The following is a 24,309-nucleotide window of genomic DNA, read 5'->3' as shown; positions in this document are numbered from 1 at the left end:
TAACATGTTTAGCAAACCTCGTTGTAACGCCAAGTTTTGTTCGCATCCTTGGGTATTCAGACCATTTAACCCAAGAGAACTTTGTAAGCAACAAGTATCCTGTACTTTAACGTGGATTCTAAAATAAAAGCGACAAAACTATGTTTCATGCTCATAAGAAATCTCTGCTTGAAACTATATGCCCCTAACTGAATGCCCTCCTATTTGTTGTAAGGAATGAATTTGACCCTAGCTTTACGTCTCTGCGTGGCTTTCATGTCCATCATAGTTGTGATATTACTGTCAAGGTTGAGTCATGCCCCGGGCTGTTTAATGGACTTCCCTAGTAGGCCCTACACACAGAGGGTAGGGGTAGATCCTAGCCAGTAGGTGTCCTCCATTGCTTTGGAAATGTAAGTGTTTTTCCAAGGTGGCATTTTTATTGCTGGAATACGGTTGTCTTGGGTAAGTTTTAGTTTTATTTACACCTGTGATTATACACGTGCTATGCTAAGCATACTAACAGGGCGATAAAATGTATCATTTTGCTCCTTCTTGTTCAAGGTTACGTGTTAACTGTATCCAGGAATTATTGTTCATTATTGTTGATACACAAACGCACTGATGCAGATGTGTATTATATTTTTCATATTTCCAAAGTAATAGTGCATGTATAGTTTTTGGTTTTGGTTTGAAAAGCATGGACGTATTTTCATTTTTACCGTTTGATATACACGCTGTTCATTTTGTGTCGTTTTGGTTTATCCCCGTTACTTAACGCAAGAATGTTGAGGGAAACTCGATAAATCATTGTCCGCAAGAACAGCGTTTGTTTGCGAAGTATAACACGTTTTCCCAGTTTGAACAGAGCGGGTTGGGGATTAACAAGAACGGGTCATGTGAACATACGATGTTGTTTCCACGTTCTGACACAACTTACTTTCTGACAACTCTCTCCCGGAGGTCTGGTGGTGATGATACAAATATAATCTATTATGTCATATACATTTTACAGTGTATATAATATGGTACTTAAAGGTAAATATATACCAATAGCATGTGGTTTCACGTAAGAGTATACTATGGTTTTATAGTAAAATTAAATAATGTGACGTATCATGAAGTTGTAAGATGAAGTTGCAGTGAGCAATATTTGTAAAGTAGAAGAAGTACATTATTGCTGTTTGAAAGATTAAATAAAATGACGCATCGTGTTCCTGTAACAAAACTTTGTAAAGTAATATTAAATACTATGACGTATCGTGGGGTAGTTAGAAATATTTGTAAAGTAATAATAATTATTCATTATTAATATATTTATCATGTAAAAGTAGATTCTGGTTGTATAGTAATATAAAATACAATGACGTATCGTGTATCAGTAACCAAACTTTGTAAAGTAATAATTATTGCTATGACGTATCATGTAAAAGTAAGTTATGGCTGTATAGTAATATAAAATAAAAATAACGTATCGTGTCTCTGTAACCAAACTTTGCAAAGTAATACTAACTACTATGACGGTTCATGTAAAAGTAGATTCTGGTTGTATAGTAATATAAAATAAAATGACGTATCGTGTCTCTGTAACCAAACTTTGCAAAGTAATATTAATTACTATGACGTATCATGTAAAAGTAAGTTATGGCTGTATAGTGATATAAAATGAAATGAAGTATCGTGCATCAGTATCAAAACTGTGTTAAGTAATATCAATTACTATGACGTATCATGTAAAAGTCACCTATGGTTGTATAGCAACATTAAACACGATGACGTATCAAGTATCCGTAAACAAAACCAGCAAAGTAATATTAATTATTATAACGTATGATGTCCAAAACACAGCTATGATACCGCAGCAAAAACATCGCAATCACCATAGTTTCACTGCAGCATTGTGTAGGGTATTTGAGAAGAATGCAAAATTGTGAACACCTATATCAGGCTCCACTGAAGTATTTACCAGAACAGACACATGTCGAAACGAAAGAATTACATATCGACACATTTGAATAGTGGTTGTCCTCGCATTCTTGGGATACCAAGAATATCGTTTCCTAAATCACTGTTGGCCGCGGAGAGTAGTTGGATGGGTGACATGTCGAAACGAAAGAATTATATATCATATCGTTTCCTAAATCACTGTTGGCCGCGGGGAGTAGTTAGATGGTTGACATGTCGAAACGAAAGAATTATATATCATATCGTTTCCTAAATCACTGTTGGCGGCGGGGAGTAGTTGGATGGGTGACATGTCGAAACGAAAGAATTATATATAGACACATTTGAATAGTGGTTGTCCTCGCATTCTTGGGATACCAAGAATATCGTTTCCTAAATCACTGTTGGCGGCGGAGAGTAGTTGGATGGGTGACATGTCGAAACGAAAGAATTATATATCATATCGTTTCCTAAATCACTGTTGGCGGCGGGGAGTAGTTGGATGGTTGACATGTCGAAACGAAAGAACTATATATCATATCGTTTCCTAAATCACTGTTGGCGGCGGGGAGTAGTTGGATGGGTGACATGTTGAAACGAAAGAATTATATATGGACACATTTGAATAGTGGTTGACCTCGCATTCTTGGGATACCAAGAATATCGTTTCCTTAATCACTGTTGGCGGCGGGGAGTAGTTGGATGGGTGACATGTTGAAACGAAAGAATTATATATCGACACAGTTGAATAGTGGTTGACCTCGCATTCTTGGGATACCAAGAATATCGTTTCCTTAATCACTGTTGGCGGCGGGGAGTAGTTGGATGGGTGACATGTTGAAACGAAAGAATTATATATCGACACAGTTGAATAGTGGTTGACCTCGCATTCTTGGGATACCAAGAATATCGTTTCCTAAATCACTGTTGGCGGCGGGGAGTAGTTGGATGGGTGACATGTCGAAACGAAAGAATTATATATCGACACATTTGAATAGTGGTTGACCTCGCATTCTTGGGATACCAAGAATATCGTTTCCTAAATCACTGTTGGCGGCGGGGAGTAGTTGGATGGGTGACATGTTGAAACGAAAGAATTATATATGGACACATTTGAATAGTGGTTGACCTCGCATTCTTGGGATACCAAGAATATCGTTTCCTAAATCACTATTGGCCGCGGGTAGTAGTTGGATGGGTGACCGGGTGGAAGCTTGAATCCTGCGATTGTCTGGTGCTTCGGCAGGTTTTAGGTTTTTGGTAGACATGTGGAGGGTATTTTCAAATTTGAACCTTCAATGACAACAATGATGTCCGATGGGATTCCTTATTTTGACGTGTTCCCGTGTTTTTGTCAGGTGAACAATTGACTTGCCTTTGCATGTGTTTGTGACGGATGCCACGATAGGAAAGGATAAGCTCACCTTTTCGCCAACGCCTGATGTTCATGATGGAGTCGGAATCGTACAATCGACAGTGCTTTTGGCAGAGACGTCTTATGAATATGGAAAGGGTTTTGTCGCTTTGATATATATGTGGTGTCTCAGGCAAGTGGCTTCGCTCGAAATATGCTACCGTTCACACAGCAGTGAATGGGTACCCTGTAGGATGTAATGTGGCAAACAGTAGTAGTGGAAGAAGAAGCATCAGCAGTAGTAGTAGTAGTAGTAGTAGTAGTAGCAGCAGCAGCAGCAGCAGCAGCAGCAGCAGCAGTAGTATTAGCAGTAGTAGTAGTAGTAGTAGTTGTGGTAGTGGTAGTAGTGGTGGTAGTAGTAGTAGTAGTAGCAGCAGCAGCAGCAGTAGTATTAGCAATAGTAGTAGTAGTAGTAGTAGTTGTGGTAGTGGTAGGAGTGGTAGTAGTAGTAGTAATAGTATTTCCTGACGATTCTGACCTGATCACTTTATATCTAATTACTTCATAACAGATTAATACAGAGGATACATGTGCAAATGAAGTTTGTGTTTTGACGCACACTGACTGTTCCTCGCTGTTCAGTGTGCGTGTCAGGCCTGGGTGTTTTATGTGACTGGGGCAGTAACCTGACGTTCTTGTTATTACAGACGGAAACCAGTCCCTGAAGATGAAGAGCCGCTGTCACCTCGTCACGCAACTGTTTATTTTCGGACTTATCTGTAGAACAGGTAACAGGTCCCTGTGGGTGCTTAGACTGGTTTTGTGTCAAAAAATAGATTATTATTATTGTTATTATTATTTACAGATTAAAATTAAAAATGCAGCAAAGAGGGTTTGGGTGACCCTGGCACAGTCAGGCTGGTTAGGCTCATCATCAGCTCAGGGCCCTTGTCCCCTCTACACGCAGCCCAGACAGCGAATGGGACTTCTCTCAGGAAGCGCTGCTTAGTCAAACCCTACTAGAACTTTTCGGAGAATGTGAAGACTCCCCAACACTGCAGCCTTCTGCATTACCCTGATTGTCAGAAGGGCTGTATTCCTGGTAGCAAACCCGTGTACTCTCCTAATGTTGGTCAACAGATTGGGAGGTACCAAACCTAAGGCACCGAGAACAATGGGGAGTCGGACAACTTGGTACATGGGACGATAGCGTGAGATTTCGAAAGCGAGGTCTGCATATTTGCCATCTTTTTCCAGAATCTTGTCAATCACATCGGTGTCAAAAGGGACAGAAAATTCAATGATATACATGATTTCATTGGATTTAAGAAAAAAGACAAGATCAGGTTTGTTGGCCTGGACATGTCTGAGGCTGTAAACGGGCCTATTCCAAAGAATATTGTTTGTATCATTTTCCATGACGCCCTCTACATATTCTGGGTCGCACCATGGATGGACCTTTGTGTCAAAACCACAAGCATGGCGAAGTCGGTAATAAAATGATCGAGCTTCACCATCATGTCGCTTAAGATATTGTGTTTGTGTCAAAGCTGGGCATCCACTGATAATGTGCTGGACAGTATCATTAAATTTATTTTCATATTTACATTTTGATGTATAATCACACATTGACGGTTTCGAGTGGGAAGTTACTGGTCTTGGGCAGCAAACAGAAAGCCTTCTGTTTCACTTTTCAGGCCAGCCGACTTCATCGAAAGGAAGGACTCTGTAGGGTTGCTGATCATCTCAACACACTGCACATAAACTCGATGCAGTGGTCGTTCAGATAGCCTCTCCTTAAAAAAAACTGAGCCTGGGCCGATTTGATTCGGCACTTCGAATGGTTGACACTCAATACTGTATCGTCCAGCAGTACAGAACCATCAACAAAATCAAAACTGTCATTGAGATTATGTCCCACATCCTTCGCTCGTGTTCGAAAACTGTGGAATGCCTTGTTTTCATTATTATTATTATCCTTATTATTATTATTATTACCTTTATTATTACACAGTAGCACCATATCAGGTCCTACGTCATACACTCGAAATCGTAGAACACGATTTTTGGTTCCTGCCTTTCTTTATAGTTTCGTTCGTTCGTATTTCGTTCGTTTGTTTTTTCAGCGCCGCCCTCAGCAATGTTCCAGTTCTATGACGGCGGCCTGTAAATAACCGAGTTTAGAAGTCTCCAGTGATTGATATTATGAGCAACAATTACACCGTCGGACACGATGACACGCGATCACGACAAACAACCGAATCTGACTACCCAACCCATTAAGTCGCCTCATACGACCATCATAGTTTGCTGGGGATTTATTCCAGCCCAAAATCCCCACGGGGTCATGCAATAAAAAGATCAACGTAGAATGTGTTTCGACACTGCGCTGAACTATCACCACTCCGGTTGTCCCGAACTACGGACATATCGATGGATTTGAGATGGCTTGAATGGTGTGGTATGATGCTATCGGCAAGCTGTTGTATTGCTGGTTTTCGTGTCAACCACTCACGCTCAGAAGCACGTTACCAGGTTATAAGTTACTTGAGGAACTCAAACTGTCCCTAACGCACAGTTACTCTTTCTATCTTGTCACCTCTCGAGTGGCTATTATTTATTTGTTCATATTTAATTTGCGTACCTAAGACATGGTTATGCAAAGATCCCCTCAACTAAGAAACATTAATGCTCCCAGAATAGACGTCATTTCACGATACTCTTAAAGTTCTAAAGGTCACATCATAGCTTATACATTCATCCGAACTTAAAATGGTGCTCCTGTTTACATGACGTCTTTGAACGATGAGGTCAAATATAGCACGGGGCGGTCAAGCAATAAGGTTTAATTGAAGATATAACGCCTATGACACAAAAGTCACGTTTAAACTGAAACGCACTAGCAAAGAGGGGCTGTTTAATTTATCGCCGTCGTTACATCCGAAATTAGACCATTTATGTCTTGTTTATGAATAAACATGACTTAGACAGTGAGTTATTTCGTCCGAGGGAATTAATTTAGTGCTACGTGTTTTTATACTGTGGAACGGTACATTATATCATACGGGTGTGTCTCCCAAGTAAAAGACTAAAACACGAGGGTGCCTGGCATATTACTCTAAGTCGCATTGTCAGAGAGATATCTCAAACGTGCAATGTCCAACTAAATAGTTTAATATGAGTATGAACCTTCACAGACTGAGGGCCAAACTGTATGAACGTCGGTGCTGAAAGAAAGTATACTTGAACATCATAATGTGCCCAGTCGGAATTTCATATATCGTATGAACTGCACATTGAAAAAGTAGTACTCGTCATAGTTTTATATTTGTGATTAAATCTTATTCATAATCATAATCATAACATGCAAAAAAACATATAAAACATATAAATATACGAAAAAAGTTGGAAACTGACTGTAAGATATCCACTGAAAAAAATAATCTGAACACTTGATCTTTATCGTTCTAAACATGTTCAATAATGTTTAAAATAATAAATTATGCATGTGTAAACTTTTATTTTATTTTATTTGTTATAAATAGAGGGAATATCTATTTCTTCTTTCAGTAGATAGATAAATGTATTGCTCACTAAAAGGCCACAGACACATTGTACAAATGTTTTCTTCGGGGGTGGTTGCAAATATAACTCATATTTTTATTAACATAGAATGATAAATGAACTTTGATATTTTTTTAGAGTAAGGTTTCCAATTGCTGACATAATCGATATCATTATTTGTTGAGCGTGATGTACATAAAATGGCAGTTCTATATATTTATTTCTGAGACTTTGGACAATTAGATTTTGAATGAAACTCATCTTCAATAACATTAACATAAACAATCTCACACATTCTCAATTCTATTTCTGTATTTCTATGTCTGTCAATCATAAGTATGTGAGAGATGCCTTTAAATTGTGCTGAGGCCATTCTGAATCTTTTACTATTTATATCAAACAATATGTATTCTGGGGAAATGTGTCTTAAAAAGCATGAAATGATGCATCTTTTCTACTCTCAAACCTTGCAATGACCATTTTGGTGAATAGATATCCTTAAGCCTTTGGCCTTCAGATAATAAAAACGAACCTGGATTATTGGCTACACATTGCCAAACATAGGGCATTCGTTTAATGAGATTTTAAAGTTTCAGTAATGACATTAAAGGAAGCATGCTTTGCACGTATTGTAAATGGACACAATGTGGTGAAATCTTGTTGACACAGCATACATACCTCAACAGGTGCATGTTCTTCCACACGTTTCATGTCCAGGCAATTAATTATGTGTCTACGTGTATTCCCTCGCTCATCCATCACCTACACCTATATCCTCCGTCCCAGTGTAACAGGTTTCATGTATTACCGCATGCTACACGTCACATCTGGCCGGCCAGAAGAACACCCAGACAGGTGGGAGGCGGCGTCAGCCATCCGTCACTGTGACATGCATTGGTATTGAAGATGAGTAATACTTCCTCTAGGTTGTGTTAATGGAACTCAAGACATCACATAACATGGCTGCATTGGGACTCATCACTGGTACCAAGTCCGCCAGGCATTCCGTTATTTACTGCAGTAGATGTAGTTGTTGTTGTTGCAGTAGCAGCAGTAGTGAGGTGAGGTGAAATGGGGTTTAACGCCGCGTCCACTTATATAGCGACGTGCATGCACGTGTGTGAACCTGTCCGGACGGATGCCGAATTTATAGTGCTAGCCCACTGAGATACCATTCACCACTTTAATATGAATACCCAACTCAGACACGGTATACTGACTCCGAGCCGACCAGTCCTTGTTGTATCCCCTTAATGCCGAGTGCCAGACAGGGTAACAACACGTACCATCTTTTATCGTCTTTTGACGCGGCCGGGGATCGAACCCCGGACCTTCCGCTCTCCGGGCGGACGCTCTACCACTAGACCACGAAGGCGATCAGTAGTAGTAGTAGTAGTGGTTGTAGTAATAGTTGTTGTTGTGTTAGTAGTTCAAGGCCTTAGTAAAGCTTTCAAAATGTATTATACAGTCATGTGGAGGACATTCCCAAATTTGACGCATCAGTGACAAAATATTGTCCGATGCAATTCCCTATTTTGACTTGTGCCATATGTTTCTGTGTTTTTTCAGTGAACAATTGACTTGCCTGTGCATGTGTATGTGACGGTCGCCACCGGTGGGGCAGGATACGCTCACCTTTACGAGAACACCCGGTATAATCATTCTTTGATAGTGATTCATAAACACATTCTCATGATATAGTCGGGATAGTACAATGGACCTATTTCTTATGAATATGGAAACGGTTTTCATAAGAAATCTCCAAGAGTCTTTATAAGAGTCCATTATACTATACCGACTAAACAATATGGACATCGTATAATGAGACTCCAAATGTACGTTATTTAATAACCAAATAATCAGTAGTTTCCGGTATAACTTCTAATGCAATGGTATCCTGAATTTGCCACTTCACTTACACATGACACAAGCAAATCTCTCGCTTTAGGAGTATTCAAAACACGCATCTGCCACGAACACTGAGAAACTTCAAATGTAATTCAAATTGAGCTTGCCTGTTTCACCCTGCAGCCATTGGCAAGGAGCACACACATACAGACATACACACAGCGAAACACATACACACACACGCACACACATACGGTCTATCATGTATATTCCTTTTTATATCTTATTTCGCGGACTTATTCACCTGTGACAAGAGCGCACCAGAGGTTCGAGTAAACTTTCGTGTGAAAGTTTCAACTGCCAAATCAATTCATCAAAGATCGTTGCGTTATTTTCCATCAGATTCTTCACTAGGGAGTATGTGTGCGAGTGATGCTCATCTGCGCCGCAGTAAGCTATGTTCCAGCTGTGTTGACCGCCTCTTTGGTCCAGTGATAGAGCGTCCGCCCCGAGAGCAGAATGTCGGTGGATCGATGCCCGGCCGCGTCATACAAACAAGATTAAAAGGTGGTACTTGTTGTTAAGGGGCTAAAACAAGAACTGGTTGGCTGGGAGTCACTATACTTTGTCTGAGTGGGGTATCCATGTTAAAACTGCGGCATGGTATCTCAGTGGGCTAGCACTATAAAACCGGCATAAATCCGGACTTGTACAAGCACACACCCCTCCTAGACACACACACACACGCGCACGCGCGCACGCACGCACGCACGCACGCGCGTTCAACTCTTTCTGGATGCGAAAGCACGACCATCCAGACAGTACAATGTGGCCACGCAATCCCCCTCTGGTCAGCCCTTATGTCAGTCATGGTGTAGTGGGGACACAACATGAGGTACCGGGATGCATTCTGACCCCACTGTGTCCCACTGAGCCCCACTGAGCCCCACTGAGCCCCAGGCATGAGTCAATAGTGGGTACGACCTGTTGAGACCCCGGGTGAGCGTAACGGTCATCAGCAACCTTGTCGGGAGGTCAGACTTGGTGACATGTTTGATTGCATATCATCATATCCAAATTGCGTAGGTAGATGTTCATGATGTCAATCACTGGATTGTCTGGACCTGACTCGATTCTTTGAAGACCGTCGTCATACAGCTGTGTTCGGCATTAAACAACAAGCAAACAAACTATGCAAACAGAAGCGACAAAAAAACATTTTTATACTCATACGAAATCTCTACTAAAAGTTGAGAACGATTTCCGACTATTTCATAAGGAGTGTTTATGCTTATGTATGAATCACTATCAAATAGAGTTGACACCAGGCGAAAAGGTTGTCTCCATCACAAACCCATGCAAAGGCATGTCAACAGTTAACTTGAAAAAACATATGGTCCAAGTCAAAATAGGGAATTACCATTCTTGTCACTGTTGCGTCAAATTTGGAAATGTCCTCCACATGTCCACCATCAAGCTTTTTTTAAAGCTTAACTGAGGCCTTGAATGCTGTATTCCTGATCAAACACATTTTAGCAAGAGTCCTATGACGCTAAAATATTCGTAGACAGGGCATGTGTAACCGATAGGTATGCATACTACTCATGGGTATTCCCTCTCATTTCAGCACATGGCTTCCGTTCCTACTTCAAGCCGAGCTTACCATCAATACCAAGTAAATACCTCCCTCCATCCTGGCTTCAACCGGATAAACAACGAAACGTCCCACCGTATCAGTACCAGCCCCAGACAACCCAGTATCCATACGGCTATAACCCTCCACCGTCACAGCAGCAAGGACGACCCACACAAACTGGACACCAACGGGGGCGACCTTCTCACCAATCGCAATCTCCAACTGCATACCAACCCGCATATCAGCCTCAATCTCCACCTGCATACCAACCCGCATATCAGCCTCAATCTCCACCTGCATACCAACCCGCATATCAGCCTCAATCTCCACCTGCCTACCAACCTCAAGCTCAACCAGGCTATAAACCTCAAGCACAGCCCGCTTATCAACCACCGACGGACCGAACTCAGAGCAGGTATGCGACACCGACTATATACCGACAAACCAATCAAGCGCCTCATCAGCGGAATACGTATCAACAACCCCAGCAGCCGAATACGCGTCAACCACAGCAGGCGTATCAACCTGCAGGTGCCCAACCGTCTGGGGGTTATATAGACCAAGCAGGGCGCCAGCCTGTTAAACCACGACAGACGTACCCAAATCCCGTAGCAACCACAGCTACAACTACTACAACTCGTAAACCACGTAGATACATCGTGCCCACGACGACCACAGTGCCTGCCGCCGCAGGGGAAGTTGAAGGTGTTACCAAAGCAGCCGGGGCTGCCGTGGCCCTCACGGGGAGGCCAGGGTTTGACTTCTATGCGACGATGCCAGTTACCCAGCAGGCCGAAGTCGAGGTGGAAAATGCCAATGGTGGTGGAGGAGGTGGTGGTGGAGGTGGTGGTGGTGGTGGTGCTGTTGCTGCTCCTCCTCCTCAGTACCAGCAAAGACCACCTAATCCCTACTGGAACCCTTTCTGGACGATGGCTGCTTATTCTTTCTTTACAAAGTGAGTCATCGGGCATTTAGATGATGCATGTCGAATCCTATAGTCGATAGCTAGTGTACGCCGTTGGCATCCCAAACACGTGTGTGCTGAACCATCTTCAATACTTCACAGGTTTTGTGATAATTACTTATCATTATGGAAATGGTTTTGTCGTTTTATTCTGCGGTGTAGTAGGGACGGTTGTAATATTTAGTCAGGTGACCCGTGAAGACCCGGGGTAGAATAGGTCTTTAACCCATTCTTGTCGCAAAAGGAGACTTTGCTTGTCGTAAGAGGCGACTAACGGGATCGGGTGGTCAGGTTCGCTGACTTGGTTGATGCATGTCATCGTATCCGAATAGCGTGGATCGATTATCATGATATCAATCACTGTATTGTCTGGTCCAGACTCGATTATTTACAGAGCGCCGTCATATAGCTGAAATATTGCTGAGTGAGGCGTTAAACAACAAACATCATATATTTAGTCGGGTAGCGAAAATGATGTTATTTATAACTCACGGAAGTCACGTGAGCCGAACTCCGTGCATGAACTTTATGCGAACCCAACCGTTACCTGACATTAAAGCAATGCGTGGAGCAGATGTTTGAAAGCAAATGCACGTGTTGCACGAGAAATACTGCCGATTGTGCCATGTAAGCTGAGCGTTCATTGGTCAGAGCCTTCGCTGGTTTCCCTCCAGCTTGAACCAGGCCGTGACTTGATTCGTTGGTTACAAACAGCGATAACCAATCGGTCGTATGTATTCACGGGTAATGAGGAGGCCGTGACTTGATTCGTTGGTTACAAACAGCGATAACAACACCAATCGGTCGTATGTATTCACGGGTAATGAGGAGACGTAGTGTACAGACAAAACTCCAGAAGTATTGATGATGGTGATTAACATGAACACGGGACACTCGCTTGACAGTGGGCACAGGACTAAGTTCTGTATTAAGTATTAACAGAGAACAGCGAGGCACGACAGCCGTCTTCTTTGTAGATATGGGGATATAGCGTGTAGTTTCTATGAAATGATTGTCTTGATATATTTGTACATGATAAACACAGTTTATCAGGAAAATGTGTATTTATATCTTAATCTAAAAATTGCAACGGAACATGTGTTGTGAGTTCTGTTTCCGGAGATGATCTGAGAAATTTGTGATTAAAGTGTCTTGCAAATAAATTCCACAATTTACGTCATCGGATATTGTGACGTGATTGTAAATTTTGAGGTGCAAGGCCCCGTTCCACAAGGCGATCGTATTGTAGCGCAAAGACAGTCGTTAGTCTAAGTTAAAGTATGTGAGTTGCGATAACCTAGCACTACGATAACTATGTGGAACGGACGCCTGAATTCTAAAGGAGGACCGTTGTATGGTAGTAAATTAATTCGTTTCAACGTTTGACGTGTTTGAAGTATTATTCTGTAAAACTCAATTGGATTATGCCGTGGATCGCATAGGTGTCGGCCTATTCACACACGACAGTGTAATTTTAAAAACGTTATTAATGCAAGTAATAAATAAAATACTGAACTCGCTGCCGTGTAAAAGCAACTTTATGAAACTCGTGAAAAGTTGTGGTATCTGACGAGCGAAAGCGAGTCAGATACCACAACTATTCACTCGTTTCATAAAATTGGTATTACTGGCTCAGAGGCTTTGCAGAGCCATTAGTGATGACATTTGATTGTGACGTCATGGTAACCATGGTCTGCAAAGCAATGTAGATATCGCTTGATCTCACCCAAGCGACATATCCTATGGGAGCCAGTTTTGAATGATAAATTCCATGCTTCTACAAAACATTATTTAATATGAAAGCATATCCAAGTGTGAAAATGGAGCTCCCTTATTTCCAAGCAGAATATTCGTCTTTTTGTTTCTTTAGAATCGACAAACAATGTCGATGGTATACTTGCAATTACATATTACTGTGCAGAGTGGCGTCCCTTGGGCGTGACGCAAACCAATATAATCGTGGGTTCGAATACCAAATTGACCCTGATTGTGTTTCTAGGAATGCCAGCACTATACACGCTGACTGGTTACTAAGAAAATAAAAGCTTATACATGAAGAGGGTTTAAAATCGAATTGTGTATTTTCTCATCGGCTGGCGTACATATACGAGTCAGGCTTGAAATATAGACTAGTTCTGAGGTGAGGTGAAATGGGGTTAACGTCGCGTCCAAGATTATTGCACTGATATAGCGACGTGCATGCACGTGTATGCGTGGCTGCTTGTACTAGTCCGGACTGATGCCGATTTATAGTGCTAGCTCCCTGAGATACCATGCCGCAGTTTAACACGAATACCCCACTCAGACACAGTATACTGACTCCGAGCCGACCAGTCCTTGTTTTAGCCCCTTAATGCCGAGCGCAAGACAGGGTAACAACTAGTACCATCTTTTAACGTCTTTTGGTATGACGCGATCGGGGATCGAACCCCGGACCTTCCGCTCTCCGGACGGACGCTCTACCACTAGACCACGGAGGCGGTCGACTACTTCTGAACAAAACATATGATCACGTCCGGCAAACAATGAACAATGGCGGACAACGCGTGGACGGTGCAGCGCATGCCTCCCTCTTGGGGAACACCCGGTGTCAAGACTAAGCTTCAGTGATCAACTCAATAATATTTTCACGAGTTTGCCTTTTACGCCCATTAATCTGCTTGGACAGATGATCATTATTATCTGGCGTTGACGTTATATAGTTATGTATCATCTGCATATTTGAGTTCATTAAGATAACTGTAATTCAACCCGAAACAGAAAGGCGTAAAAATGCAAAATGGTAATGGAAATTATATGAATGGATCGCTGGAAATCCGTAATGACACTGGGCCCACTTGCACAAAGCGATCTTAGCGCTAAGACTATTGTAAGCCTATGCTTAAGTATGGGAGTTAAGATCATCTTAGCGCTAAGCTCGCTTTGTGCAAGTGGGCCCAGGCGTTCGCGAAAAGGGTACGTCTTCCTCACTTGAGTGAGTGAGTGAGTGAGTTTGGTTTTACGCCGCTTTTAGCAATATTCCAGCAATATCACGGCGGGGGACACCAGAAATGGGCTTCAATCATTGTACCCATGTCGGGATTCCAACCCGGGTCTTTGGCGTGAAGAGCGAACGCTTTAACCACTAGGCTACCCGACCGCCCCTCACACAGTTCTGATTGAACAGTGAGTGCCAGTGAAGATCACACCACGGGACATGCGTCATGCTGACAAGACACGTGTCATATTTAGTAAATTCCTCTCAGTAGTTAAAGTCATATTATTTTAATGTTGGTTTGTTGTTTAACGCCGCACTCAGTGACATGACGGCGATCTGTAAATAATCGAGTCTGGACCAGACAATCCAGTGATTGATATCATGAGCATCGATCCACGGAACTGGGATACGATGACATGCATCATCCAAGTCAGCGAGTTAGGATGCATGTTCTAATTCCGAATTGCGTAGAGACCGCCTCTGTGATCTAGTAGTCCGGGGTTCGATACCCGACAGCGTCATACCAAAAGACATTAAAAGATGGTACTAGTATACCTGCTTGACTTTCGGAATTAAGGGACTAAAACCTGAGACAGTATACTGTGTCTGAGTGGGTTATTCACGTTAAACAGTGTTAAACAGAGTGCTGCGGTGAACAACAAGCAAACAAAAGCAAAAAAATATTTCTGTGAAATTTGAATAAAATGTTGGTACATGCAAAGTACGTAAGCAATTGAAACATGTAGACGTCATAAACTGGAGCTCAACGTGAAAGGGAAATTTACGATTGGATAATCGAAATTATCCCCCTGGTACAGAGGCTGTGATTCCTAATGTAGCGTGCAGTAATGATGTATCAAGTTTAAATTATTGGATAATATTGCGTGAGAAGGTGTTATCCGTAAATATACATCCTGTCAGTGTTTAATATAAATTGTAAACCAAACGTTAGTGTGTTCCGCAATCTGATTGGTCAGCCTACCTCGTCGATTATCATTCGTCGTCGGTTTCAAATGAATTTGCAGTCGATGAATGACAATAACATTCGGCAAAAGTAACAAACGTAACTATTCATCTTCAAACTGACGAACGTGTTCAGTACTAAAAACTGTCCCCAATGCTATTAATCATTTAAACAGAGTTTGTCAACAGAAGAGTGTTTCATTGCGCCAGAAACATTTATTTGACCAAAGTATGCACACATTTTGGTTGTGAGGAAGTGAAGGTCATTCACACACAATAAAACTGACGAACATTTGATTGTGTGCTAACCATTGGTTTTGCAATGTCAGTTGTGGTTTCGAGTTCTTCTTGCTTCCGAGAGTGTATGAAGGGTTGTCAGTAGCTTTTCATGGAGAACCTGAAAAAAATATCCAGAAAGTTCCTAAGTAAGTCGGCAATTCTTCGGCAAGTCTAGATTTCTTCAGTTTCAGACATTTTCTTGTCTTCTTTATATTATAATATGAAAAGAACGTTTACTGAGTTTGTTTTCATATGTTATTTAAAATGGAAAGAACTGTTATATGAAAGCATATGTCTATTATACCATCCATTGATCCCTAAGGACCAGTACAGTTCAGTTTTTGACAAAGTAACGCTAACTTTAGATATTTTCATTTGAAAATCCAACATATGAAAAATCAGCAAAGAGATATTATCTTCTTTGCACCACCCCCCTCCCTGCCTCCACCATCTAGTTTTATATCAAAACGCAGTAATTCAAACCAAATCATAAAATATCTTCATTTCGGAAACATATTATTTGTCTTTGAGTCCCTTTTGGAGGTGTTGCTGGGTTAGCCTCACATCAAAATTTCTTCACCTTTTAGACGCGTGGCAGCGTTATTTCTTCCTGGTTGTCGGCGTGCGTGTTGTCGGAGTCCACGTTGTTGGTGCCCTGTTTTCGGAGTCCACGTCGTTGGAGTTCGGGTTGTCGGAGTCCAAGTCGTTGGAGTCCTGGTTGTCGGTGTCCACGTCGTTGGAGTCCTGGTTGTCGGAGTCCACGTCGTCGGAGTCCTGGTTGTCGGAGTCCAAGTCGTAGGAGTTCGGGTTGTCGGAGTCCAAGTCGTTGGAGTTCGGGTTGTTGGTGTCCACGTGGTTGGTGTCCTGGTTGTCGGAGTCCACGTTGTCGGAGTTCGGGTTGTTGGAGTCCACGTGGTTGGTGTCCTGGCTTTGCGTTGGGCAATGCATGCTGAAAGTAATAGTTTTACAATAAATATCAACTTGTCCTTTCGATAAAATAACTTTCGTATAATTATGTAAAAGGATATTTAACAATTACAAAATTGCATTTAAGATTTTTATCTACCTAATATAAAAATATTATCAGATGCATATAGGGACATAAGGGCTGCTCGTCCGGTGTCATGGTACTAAAGTGAATTGCCATCCCACAATTTAACTGTTTATATACTGACTCCGAGCCGACCAGTCCTTGTTTTATCCCCTTATTGCCGAACGCCAGGCAGGGGAACAACAAGAACCATAGTTTAACGTCTTTTTGCATGACGCGGCCAGGTGATAGAACCACCGACCTTCCGCTCACATGTCAGACGCTCTATCCACTAGACCACGTATGCGGTACAAAATCGATAAACGAAACCTACTTCCATGCAGACAGCTAATAACTATCACAGTAGTAGCAGCAGCCCACATGTTGGCCAGCATTGTGTGTTCCCGATCTGAAATAAAACCAAACACACTCTAGTAATATTCTCAAATAAAACAAAAATAGTTTTTCACGAGGGACCAACCAGTTTATATTCATTGGGTGGGGATCTGTAAATAATCGAGTCTGGACCAGACAATCCAGTTTTCATCAAGCGCATCGGTCTACGTCTACGCAGATGGGATACGATGACATCTCATCAACCAAGTCAGCGAGCCTGACACTCGATCTCCTTAGTCGCCTCTTGCAAGCATGGGTGGCTGAAGACCAATTCTAACCCGGATCTTCACGGGTCAAAAGAAACTCACCAGTACATAATGACGACATTGTTGAGAAAATATTGACAATCAGATGCCGCCGGCCATTAGATATAATGTAATCCTGCGAGACGTGATTTCCCTGCTAGACAACCTCGAGAACTTGAAGAATGTGATGTTGTCTAGAAAACGATGTCCTTTCAGACAATCCGCGCGTTGCGTGGTCGCGTTGTTGTCGTCGTGTTGCTGTGTTCGCGCTAGAGGCAACACGTCCATGTGATGCATCAGGCTCAAGACCACGCTACTGACCGCGTGACATGCGCCTCTAAATGTTTCCCTTTGAAATGATGTCTTTGTAATCTGCAGCAGATGTGGATTCCCTTCAGGCTTATATTCAAGTAGGTTCAACGCATTTATCGCGAGAAACGCACATTGAGTGAGTCTGATCTTTAGCAATATTCAAACAATGTCGAGGAACACCCATGTTGGGAATCGAACTGGAGTCTTCTGCGTGACGAACGAACGCTTCAATCACTAACCTACCCCATGATCTGCGTGCACTCTTTGTTTATTTCCATGTCATAAAGGTTGTAATCACAGCAAGTGGATAACGTCGAAAGGAATTATATTTATATCGTCTCATAACTAACACGAAAGTTGTAATCACAGTAATGGATAACGTTTGAAAGGAATTATATTTATATCGTCTCATAACTAACACGAAAGTTGTAATCACAGCAATGGATAACGTCGAAAGGAATTATATTTATATCGTCTCATAACTAACACGAAAGTTGTAATCACAGCAATGGATAACGTCGAAAGGAATTATATTTATATCGTCTCATAACTAACACGAAAGTTGTAATCACAGCAATGGATAACGTGGAAAGGACTTATATTTATATCGTCTCATAACTAACACGAAAGTTGTAATCACAGCAATGGATAACGTGGAAAGGACTTATATTTATATCGTCTCATAACGGACACAGCAACACGTTTCGTGTGGAGCTTGGTGTTGTTTACAGCTATTTGGTTTCCAGGTGTGCGAATTCGTCAAAAAACAACACAATTCTACTTTTTTTGGACACATCTCAGTGTTTACCATCTGTAGCCCTGGCCGAGAGAAACTATCAAATTTGAAACAAACCTAGGCAAACATATTAATCCCTGGGAAAGTTTTGATTAAAGTTGGATCATGATAGTATTATTATATTTGATCAAGACAATCCACAAGACGATGTTCGTCGCGGCAAAGGCACAGGTTCGATTCCACACATGGGTACAATGTGTGAAGCCCATTTCTGGTGACAAAACAATTTCACGAAAGATGCGTCTCACCAGCGGCATTCGAACCTGCGAAGTCCGTACTGAAGGCTAACGAATGATTGGCATTGACATCCAATACTTACTTACATTAAGACCAACAGGTAAGCCTTTTCATGAACAGGTAAAACATTTGTGATTTATTCAGAATGTCACTATTTTCTTGATCAAGGCTATGATTGCTTATAATAGGCCGCTCAACATGAGCAAATATTTTATAAGTACTCGAGTTGGACCAATATGAACTGTTTACTTGCCCCAGGACGTGCATTTCATAACCCGAGTCGACAAAGAGCGAGATGCACGTGCTGAAGGCAGAGGGAACATAATTCACGAGCATCACGCTTGGGCGACTCACACAGTGTTCTCACAGTTAAGGATAGAGTTCCAGAATACGGTTATCAAAACAATGTTGTTTAAACATGTTAGTGCTAAGTTTCTTTGAATGTTGGCCATGGTTTATGTAGGTTAGCGCAAGAGGACCTGTTGTCTTATCGTGGAAATGGGAGGTTAGAATCTCCGGAGGCCTCTAACTACCTACTTCAACGATCGTACACCTTGCCCTCGTGCTCTAACATATACGTTAAAAACTGGATCTAGATTGGGGTTGTAGAGATTTGCCCTTTGTCTGAAAAGCACATCTTTCTCCCGAGACCTTAAAAGTTCAGTTTCCACCCTTGCCGAACTTGACTGTAATTTCTGGGCTCGACCTTAGCGCCACCAGTGGATATTAAGAGTTATGTCCCTCCTGTGTCCCTCCTATTGACCAATCAGATTCCAGTTCTCATATCACTTGCATTTGCTTCATACAAAATGGCAGCGCCCAGTTAAAACTATCTGATCGATAATCAAGATCTATATTGTGATACAACCGGTCTTACTTCGTGAAATGCATCAAATCACGTGAGCATCTTGATAAAATAGCATGAAAGTTTGGGGGAAATATCGCTGAACTGGCACCACACATGTTTCTGCAGAAATATGCACGGCAGTTTACGAACCGGATGTCGATTGAACTTTGCATAGACTCGTTAGTCCAGCCAAAACATAACTCAATAATTCCTGCCTAGTTCGGCAAGGTTGGAAACTGGAGTCCAAGTTACAGTATTGAAGTACCAGACAGCTGTAGCTGTACGATCGACGCACATGTACCAAAACTGTTACCCCAAAATTAATATATAATAAGTTCAAATATAAATTTTAAAGATATTGTTGCTTCCTGAATGAATATACAATTTGTTTCTAATACTTACTGGTAGTTTATGTCGCACAATGTATGACGTCCTCTCCTTAGATATGACCAGATATGCCTGGTAATGCCTGTTTTATAGTCCCCACAATCTTGCTTTCAAAAAACCTCAATCAATTGCAATTAGTCTCAAACATTATGTGATGCGTGTTTTGGTGTCTTACGTCACGTTCGAGAACCTTTCTACGTTGTTCTACTTTCAAACGTCGAAACCTGAAATGAAAACAAATGTAAGAATCGTTTGACCGCTTCCCTGATCTATGGTGCGATGAAGGTGTGTTGAAGACACTTGGACGCATCGGTAAGCAATACACTTACCGTACGTCAGCCTGAAGGTCGTAACGTCTTCGTATCAAGCCTTGCTTTACGTTGTGTAATCAAACTGAAGCAACTCGCTGTCACAACATGATCGATTGTTCATGCGCCATAAACAAGTGAGTTTTTTCACTTTGATCCGAATCAACATGTCCTGTTTTAAATCATCTGTGAAGAGTTGAAAGTTAAAATATTTTATAGAAGATGAGGTAATTTAAGCAGGTAAATAAATATTTAGCTACTAGTATCAACAAAGTCTGTTTCATTAAATTTGTTTTCATATAGCTGAACCCATGAAGATCCGGGTCAGAATAGGTCTTCACCAACCCATATTTGCCGTAAAAGGCGACTATATATGCCTGTCGTAAGAGGCGATTAACGGGATCGGGTGGTCAGGCTCGCTGACTTGGTTGATACATGTGATCGTATTCCAATTGCACGGATCGATGCTCATGATATCAATGACTGGATTGCCTGGTCCAGACTCGATTATTTACAGACCGCCGTCATATAAATGGAATATTGCTGAGTGCGGCGTTAAACAACAAACAAACAAACAAACAAATCATATAGGTGATGAAATTAAACGTGCTCATAATCCAACTGAATTAAAACAATTCGTAAAAATGAGTTATTGGCCATTGTTGTTGTTTTTAAGTTTTGTTTCCTTTAGGTGCGCACGTCACGTTACACACCTTCCGTTCCTAATTCAATTTAGCAAAGTTACATCTCCAGGTAACCTAGCTCTACACTGAAAACACTGTGATACATCGCTCGAACATATGACAGGCATTGAAAGCATATAAGCACGGCAACTTGGTAACATGAGGTCGGCACTACTAAAGTACACTAAGCATGCCATGCAAGGCTATTGTTCTACACCGCACGACATCATTATGACGTCATATCGCTTATTGTGACAAAAAGGTATGACGTCACAGTCGTATCTAGAAATGCGCCATATTCCAAACTCTCTATGGTCCCCAAAACTTAAAATACATTTTCTTTGTAGATTTCTATTATGTTTTCTGCATGATATGAATATTGCACACATTGGAAATTGTAGTAACTGCAACTTTGCATTTGATAACCTATAAATGTAGATATCATTATTTAGATATGCCTACCGACAATAACTGAATTCCTTTTGCTATTCTTTGACTATTAGCTTCCGCGGCGGTGCGGCCGTCAATTCGGCTGTTTCAATCAGATGGGGTTTATTGTGATTTGACAATCTCTGATTGACCAGTCAGGATCGAGTAATTTCCAAATTCATGGTAGAATGCCTGTTATATGCGAGTAAAGTTTAATATTACAAACATGTTTGAGCATTTACAGCACCAACCTTTGTTGAAGGCAAGTATTGGTTTTTCCGTATTTCAGCTCGACAACCCACGCAATGACGCTTCACTCAATATCGCGGCCAGCACCGAAGAGTGTTTACTTAGGTCATGTTTTCATCCAGGTTACCTGTAGATTGAACCGCGCTGTATTGAATTTGGAACCGAAAGCGCAGTGTGAGGTTTCAAATGTTAGATTTAGCCCCGTATCTGTATTTGGTGCACATCACGTTCCATACTGTTGTTATTCTTATCAATCAAACAAAATATACCAGCGGTTAAATCATACGGCATTCGACATTTATTATATCCTTCAGTGTGAAAGATTGAACTTTGAGAAAAGTCATATCTTCATTGCAGTGAACATAACACTTGATATTTAAATGCAATGAACGTAACACTTTGACGGAACTATTGTCTTACAATAGTTGTCTCCCTTTAACGTAAGTGTCTGGCCCGTACGCAAACTGTTGACTTTCGTTTTACGTTAGCTCCACACCGACAAGGCAAACTAAAGACAGATGGTCATTTATGGAGTTAATATCGCCACTTTCCGTTTGTTATTCTTTTGAAAATGTTTCGTTATGAACAGTACATTTCTCATTTAACTTGTCAATCGAGACTGGTCGTTTCGCAAATCGCCATTTTTGTTACTTGACCAGCGTGTATTCCTTCGCATCCAACAGCGGTCTCGTAGCCTTCAAGAATATTTTTGTTTAAATAGATTTTGTATATAATAATATACAAATTTATGACAAAGAATTTCATCTCACATATTTTTACTACTTTTGTTTGTGTATTTTAAGATCTTGCAAACTCGAACTACTTTTGAAGTCGCAGTTACAAGGGGTAGTCAAACGTCCAGGGCTGTGAAGGGAGAAGGGAGAATTGACGTTTCGAGGTTTTACATTTGTAATGATAAAAAATAAATTTCCGGAAGACAACTACACAAGAAGTATATAATAAATGAATATTTCATGTGTCTCATCACCTGACGGGGGGGAAGGAGATATTTTCACGAGTGGCGTATTCGTTTGCATACAAAACACCAATCCCTGTGCAGTGTGTATCTGTCAGTCAAAAGATTCCATAGTAGTGAGTCAGAATAGAACCTGGACGGATAATACATATAGCGCCATCTAGGTGGCCGATATAGTGGAGTATACTCAAGCTCCTCGCAGCGATAGCCCGTTCGCGGAGCTCTCTATACTATCGCTGCCACCAGTCAAAACTCCCCACTGTGATAGGTGGCTCCATCCATGCTTGGAGTTGAACTCGCAACCGAATGACCGTTATGTTTACAAACAAGCGACCACTGTCGTGACGCCGAATATACTTATCGCTGCTAAATTACTTTCTTCGTTTGTCAATTTGAATTTCTATTTCATTAAAACTATCATGTTATTGATATAGTAAGAATGTAAGGGAGAAGTTGGTTGATATTCCGTTAGTCTGCAATCTCGAACCAATCTGATTATACAAACAACAAAGTAAATTCACCATAAAACATGGTCAGTCGTAAACCTTTTCAAAATTCACCATGATGGCATTCCCAAAGACATAAACAAAAGTATGAAATTTACTACATTTGGGGTTAGAGGCTAAATTTCAAGATTCTTGTTATGGACGCGCCCACACTGGTGGCAGCGATGTTACCGAGAGAGTGACGAAGGTGTCACGCGCTGGGAAGGAGCTTGGGAGCGTACTGTAGTAAGGGAGGCAACTCAGTCTGCATTTGCCTGGTAGCAACCGTGGCGGTTGACGTCGAAGCTGTTGGGATATTTGCAGCTGGATAGGCAGTTACTGTAAAAGCTGTTGTCAAAGTTGTTAATATTGAACGTGTAAAATGAGTTGTAGTTGAAACTGTTGCCTATGTAGCAGCTGTAGCAACTGTCGTTGCCCTGGATACAGTTGTAGTCTGTGTTGTAGGGGCAGCTGTGATTTCAGCTGTCGCGTCGAAGGTACAGTTGTCAGATGTTCTGTCGTAGTTGACAAAGCTTGTAAAGAATGTAATTATGACATTTAAAACCATTAACGAATTAAAACAAATAATCAACCTCTAAACTCACTCTTTTGAGTTTTTCATCGTGTGAAGTCATCATTATACAAAAGTCACAATCCATTTGTTTGTTGTTTACCGCCGCACTCAGCAGTATTCCAGCTGCATTGCCGCGGTCTGTACATAATTGAGTCTGGACCAGACAATCCAGTGAATGACATCATGATCCACGCAATTGGGATACGATGACATGCATCAACCAAGTCAGCGAGCCTGACCACCCGATCCCGTTAGCCGCCTCTACGACAAGCATTGCGGCAATTATGAGTTGGTGAAGACCTATTCTCTTCGCGGATCTTCACGGGTCTAGCTCAATACAAGCTTTCAGACAAGGGTGTTCACAATAACGCATAGAACATTAACAAGTGATGCCAAAATATCACCAAAGTTGCATTATTGCATTAAGTATTTATAGCAACAATCGAAAGTTAAATTTCCCTGACCAGTATCAGAATACGTATAATATCAATACCAAGTTATTTATATTTATTAAAATGTGTTTATTAACTTGGGTTATACATTTGTCAACAGTGTGTTCACCTAGGCCGAGGGGGCACGGGTGGCCCAGTCGTCTAAGGCGCCGCGATTCGCTGTGCAGAGTTGCGTCCCTAGGGCACGCCAGAAACCTATGATTGTGGGTTCGAATCCCGGTTCGCCCCGATTATGTTTCTAGGTTTGTCAGCACCATACCCGTGCTCGTGAGTTTCACCGTAGTGGTAAACGTCTGAGACCTGCATCACTTCGGGCTTTCCTCCCACATTAAGCTGACACGCCGTGATATAACTGGAATACTGTTAAAAGCGGCGTTAAACCCAACTCACTCACT

At 41.5% G+C, this 24,309-nt stretch overlaps 2 protein-coding genes across 4 annotated transcripts; one reads left to right on the top strand and one right to left on the bottom strand.

Annotated features, from left to right (window-relative positions):
* Window positions 1–338: 338 nt before the first annotated feature.
* LOC124131130 (adhesive plaque matrix protein-like) lies at window positions 339–11,602 on the top strand. The gene is made up of 3 exons (XM_046494223.2): window positions 339–444; window positions 3,985–4,065; window positions 10,317–11,602. The coding sequence occupies exons 2-3, from the start codon at window positions 4,005–4,007 to the stop codon at window positions 11,282–11,284; spliced, it is 1,029 nt and encodes a 342-aa protein (XP_046350179.2). The 5' UTR covers window positions 339–444; window positions 3,985–4,004; the 3' UTR covers window positions 11,285–11,602.
* Window positions 11,603–15,439: 3,837 nt separating this feature from the next.
* On the bottom strand, window positions 15,440–19,878 carry LOC124130527 (clumping factor B-like). 3 transcript variants are annotated; one of them, XM_048391834.1, is made up of 4 exons: window positions 19,774–19,878; window positions 16,873–16,947; window positions 16,089–16,457; window positions 15,440–15,626 (listed from the first exon to the last, which is right to left on the bottom strand). In XM_048391834.1, exon 3 carries the CDS (start codon window positions 16,454–16,456, stop codon window positions 16,109–16,111), a length of 348 nt encoding a protein of 115 aa, XP_048247791.1. In that variant the 5' UTR covers window position 16,457; window positions 16,873–16,947; window positions 19,774–19,878; the 3' UTR covers window positions 15,440–15,626; window positions 16,089–16,108. The 3 variants fall into 3 exon arrangements, with proteins under 3 accessions (XP_048247791.1, XP_046349603.1, XP_046349602.2); XM_046493647.2 differs by lacking the exon at window positions 19,774–19,878 and adding an exon at window positions 18,611–18,683; XM_046493646.2 differs by lacking the exon at window positions 19,774–19,878 and adding an exon at window positions 17,243–17,426.
* Between the last annotated feature and the right edge of the window lie 4,431 nt (window positions 19,879–24,309).

The sequence above is a fragment of the Haliotis rufescens genome, unplaced genomic scaffold (genome assembly GCF_023055435.1).
Source record: "Haliotis rufescens isolate VD_foot unplaced genomic scaffold, xgHalRufe1.0.p SCAF_10, whole genome shotgun sequence".
Taxonomy (NCBI): domain Eukaryota; kingdom Metazoa; phylum Mollusca; class Gastropoda; order Lepetellida; family Haliotidae; genus Haliotis; species Haliotis rufescens.
This window is presented reverse-complemented; position numbering and strand designations above follow the sequence as displayed.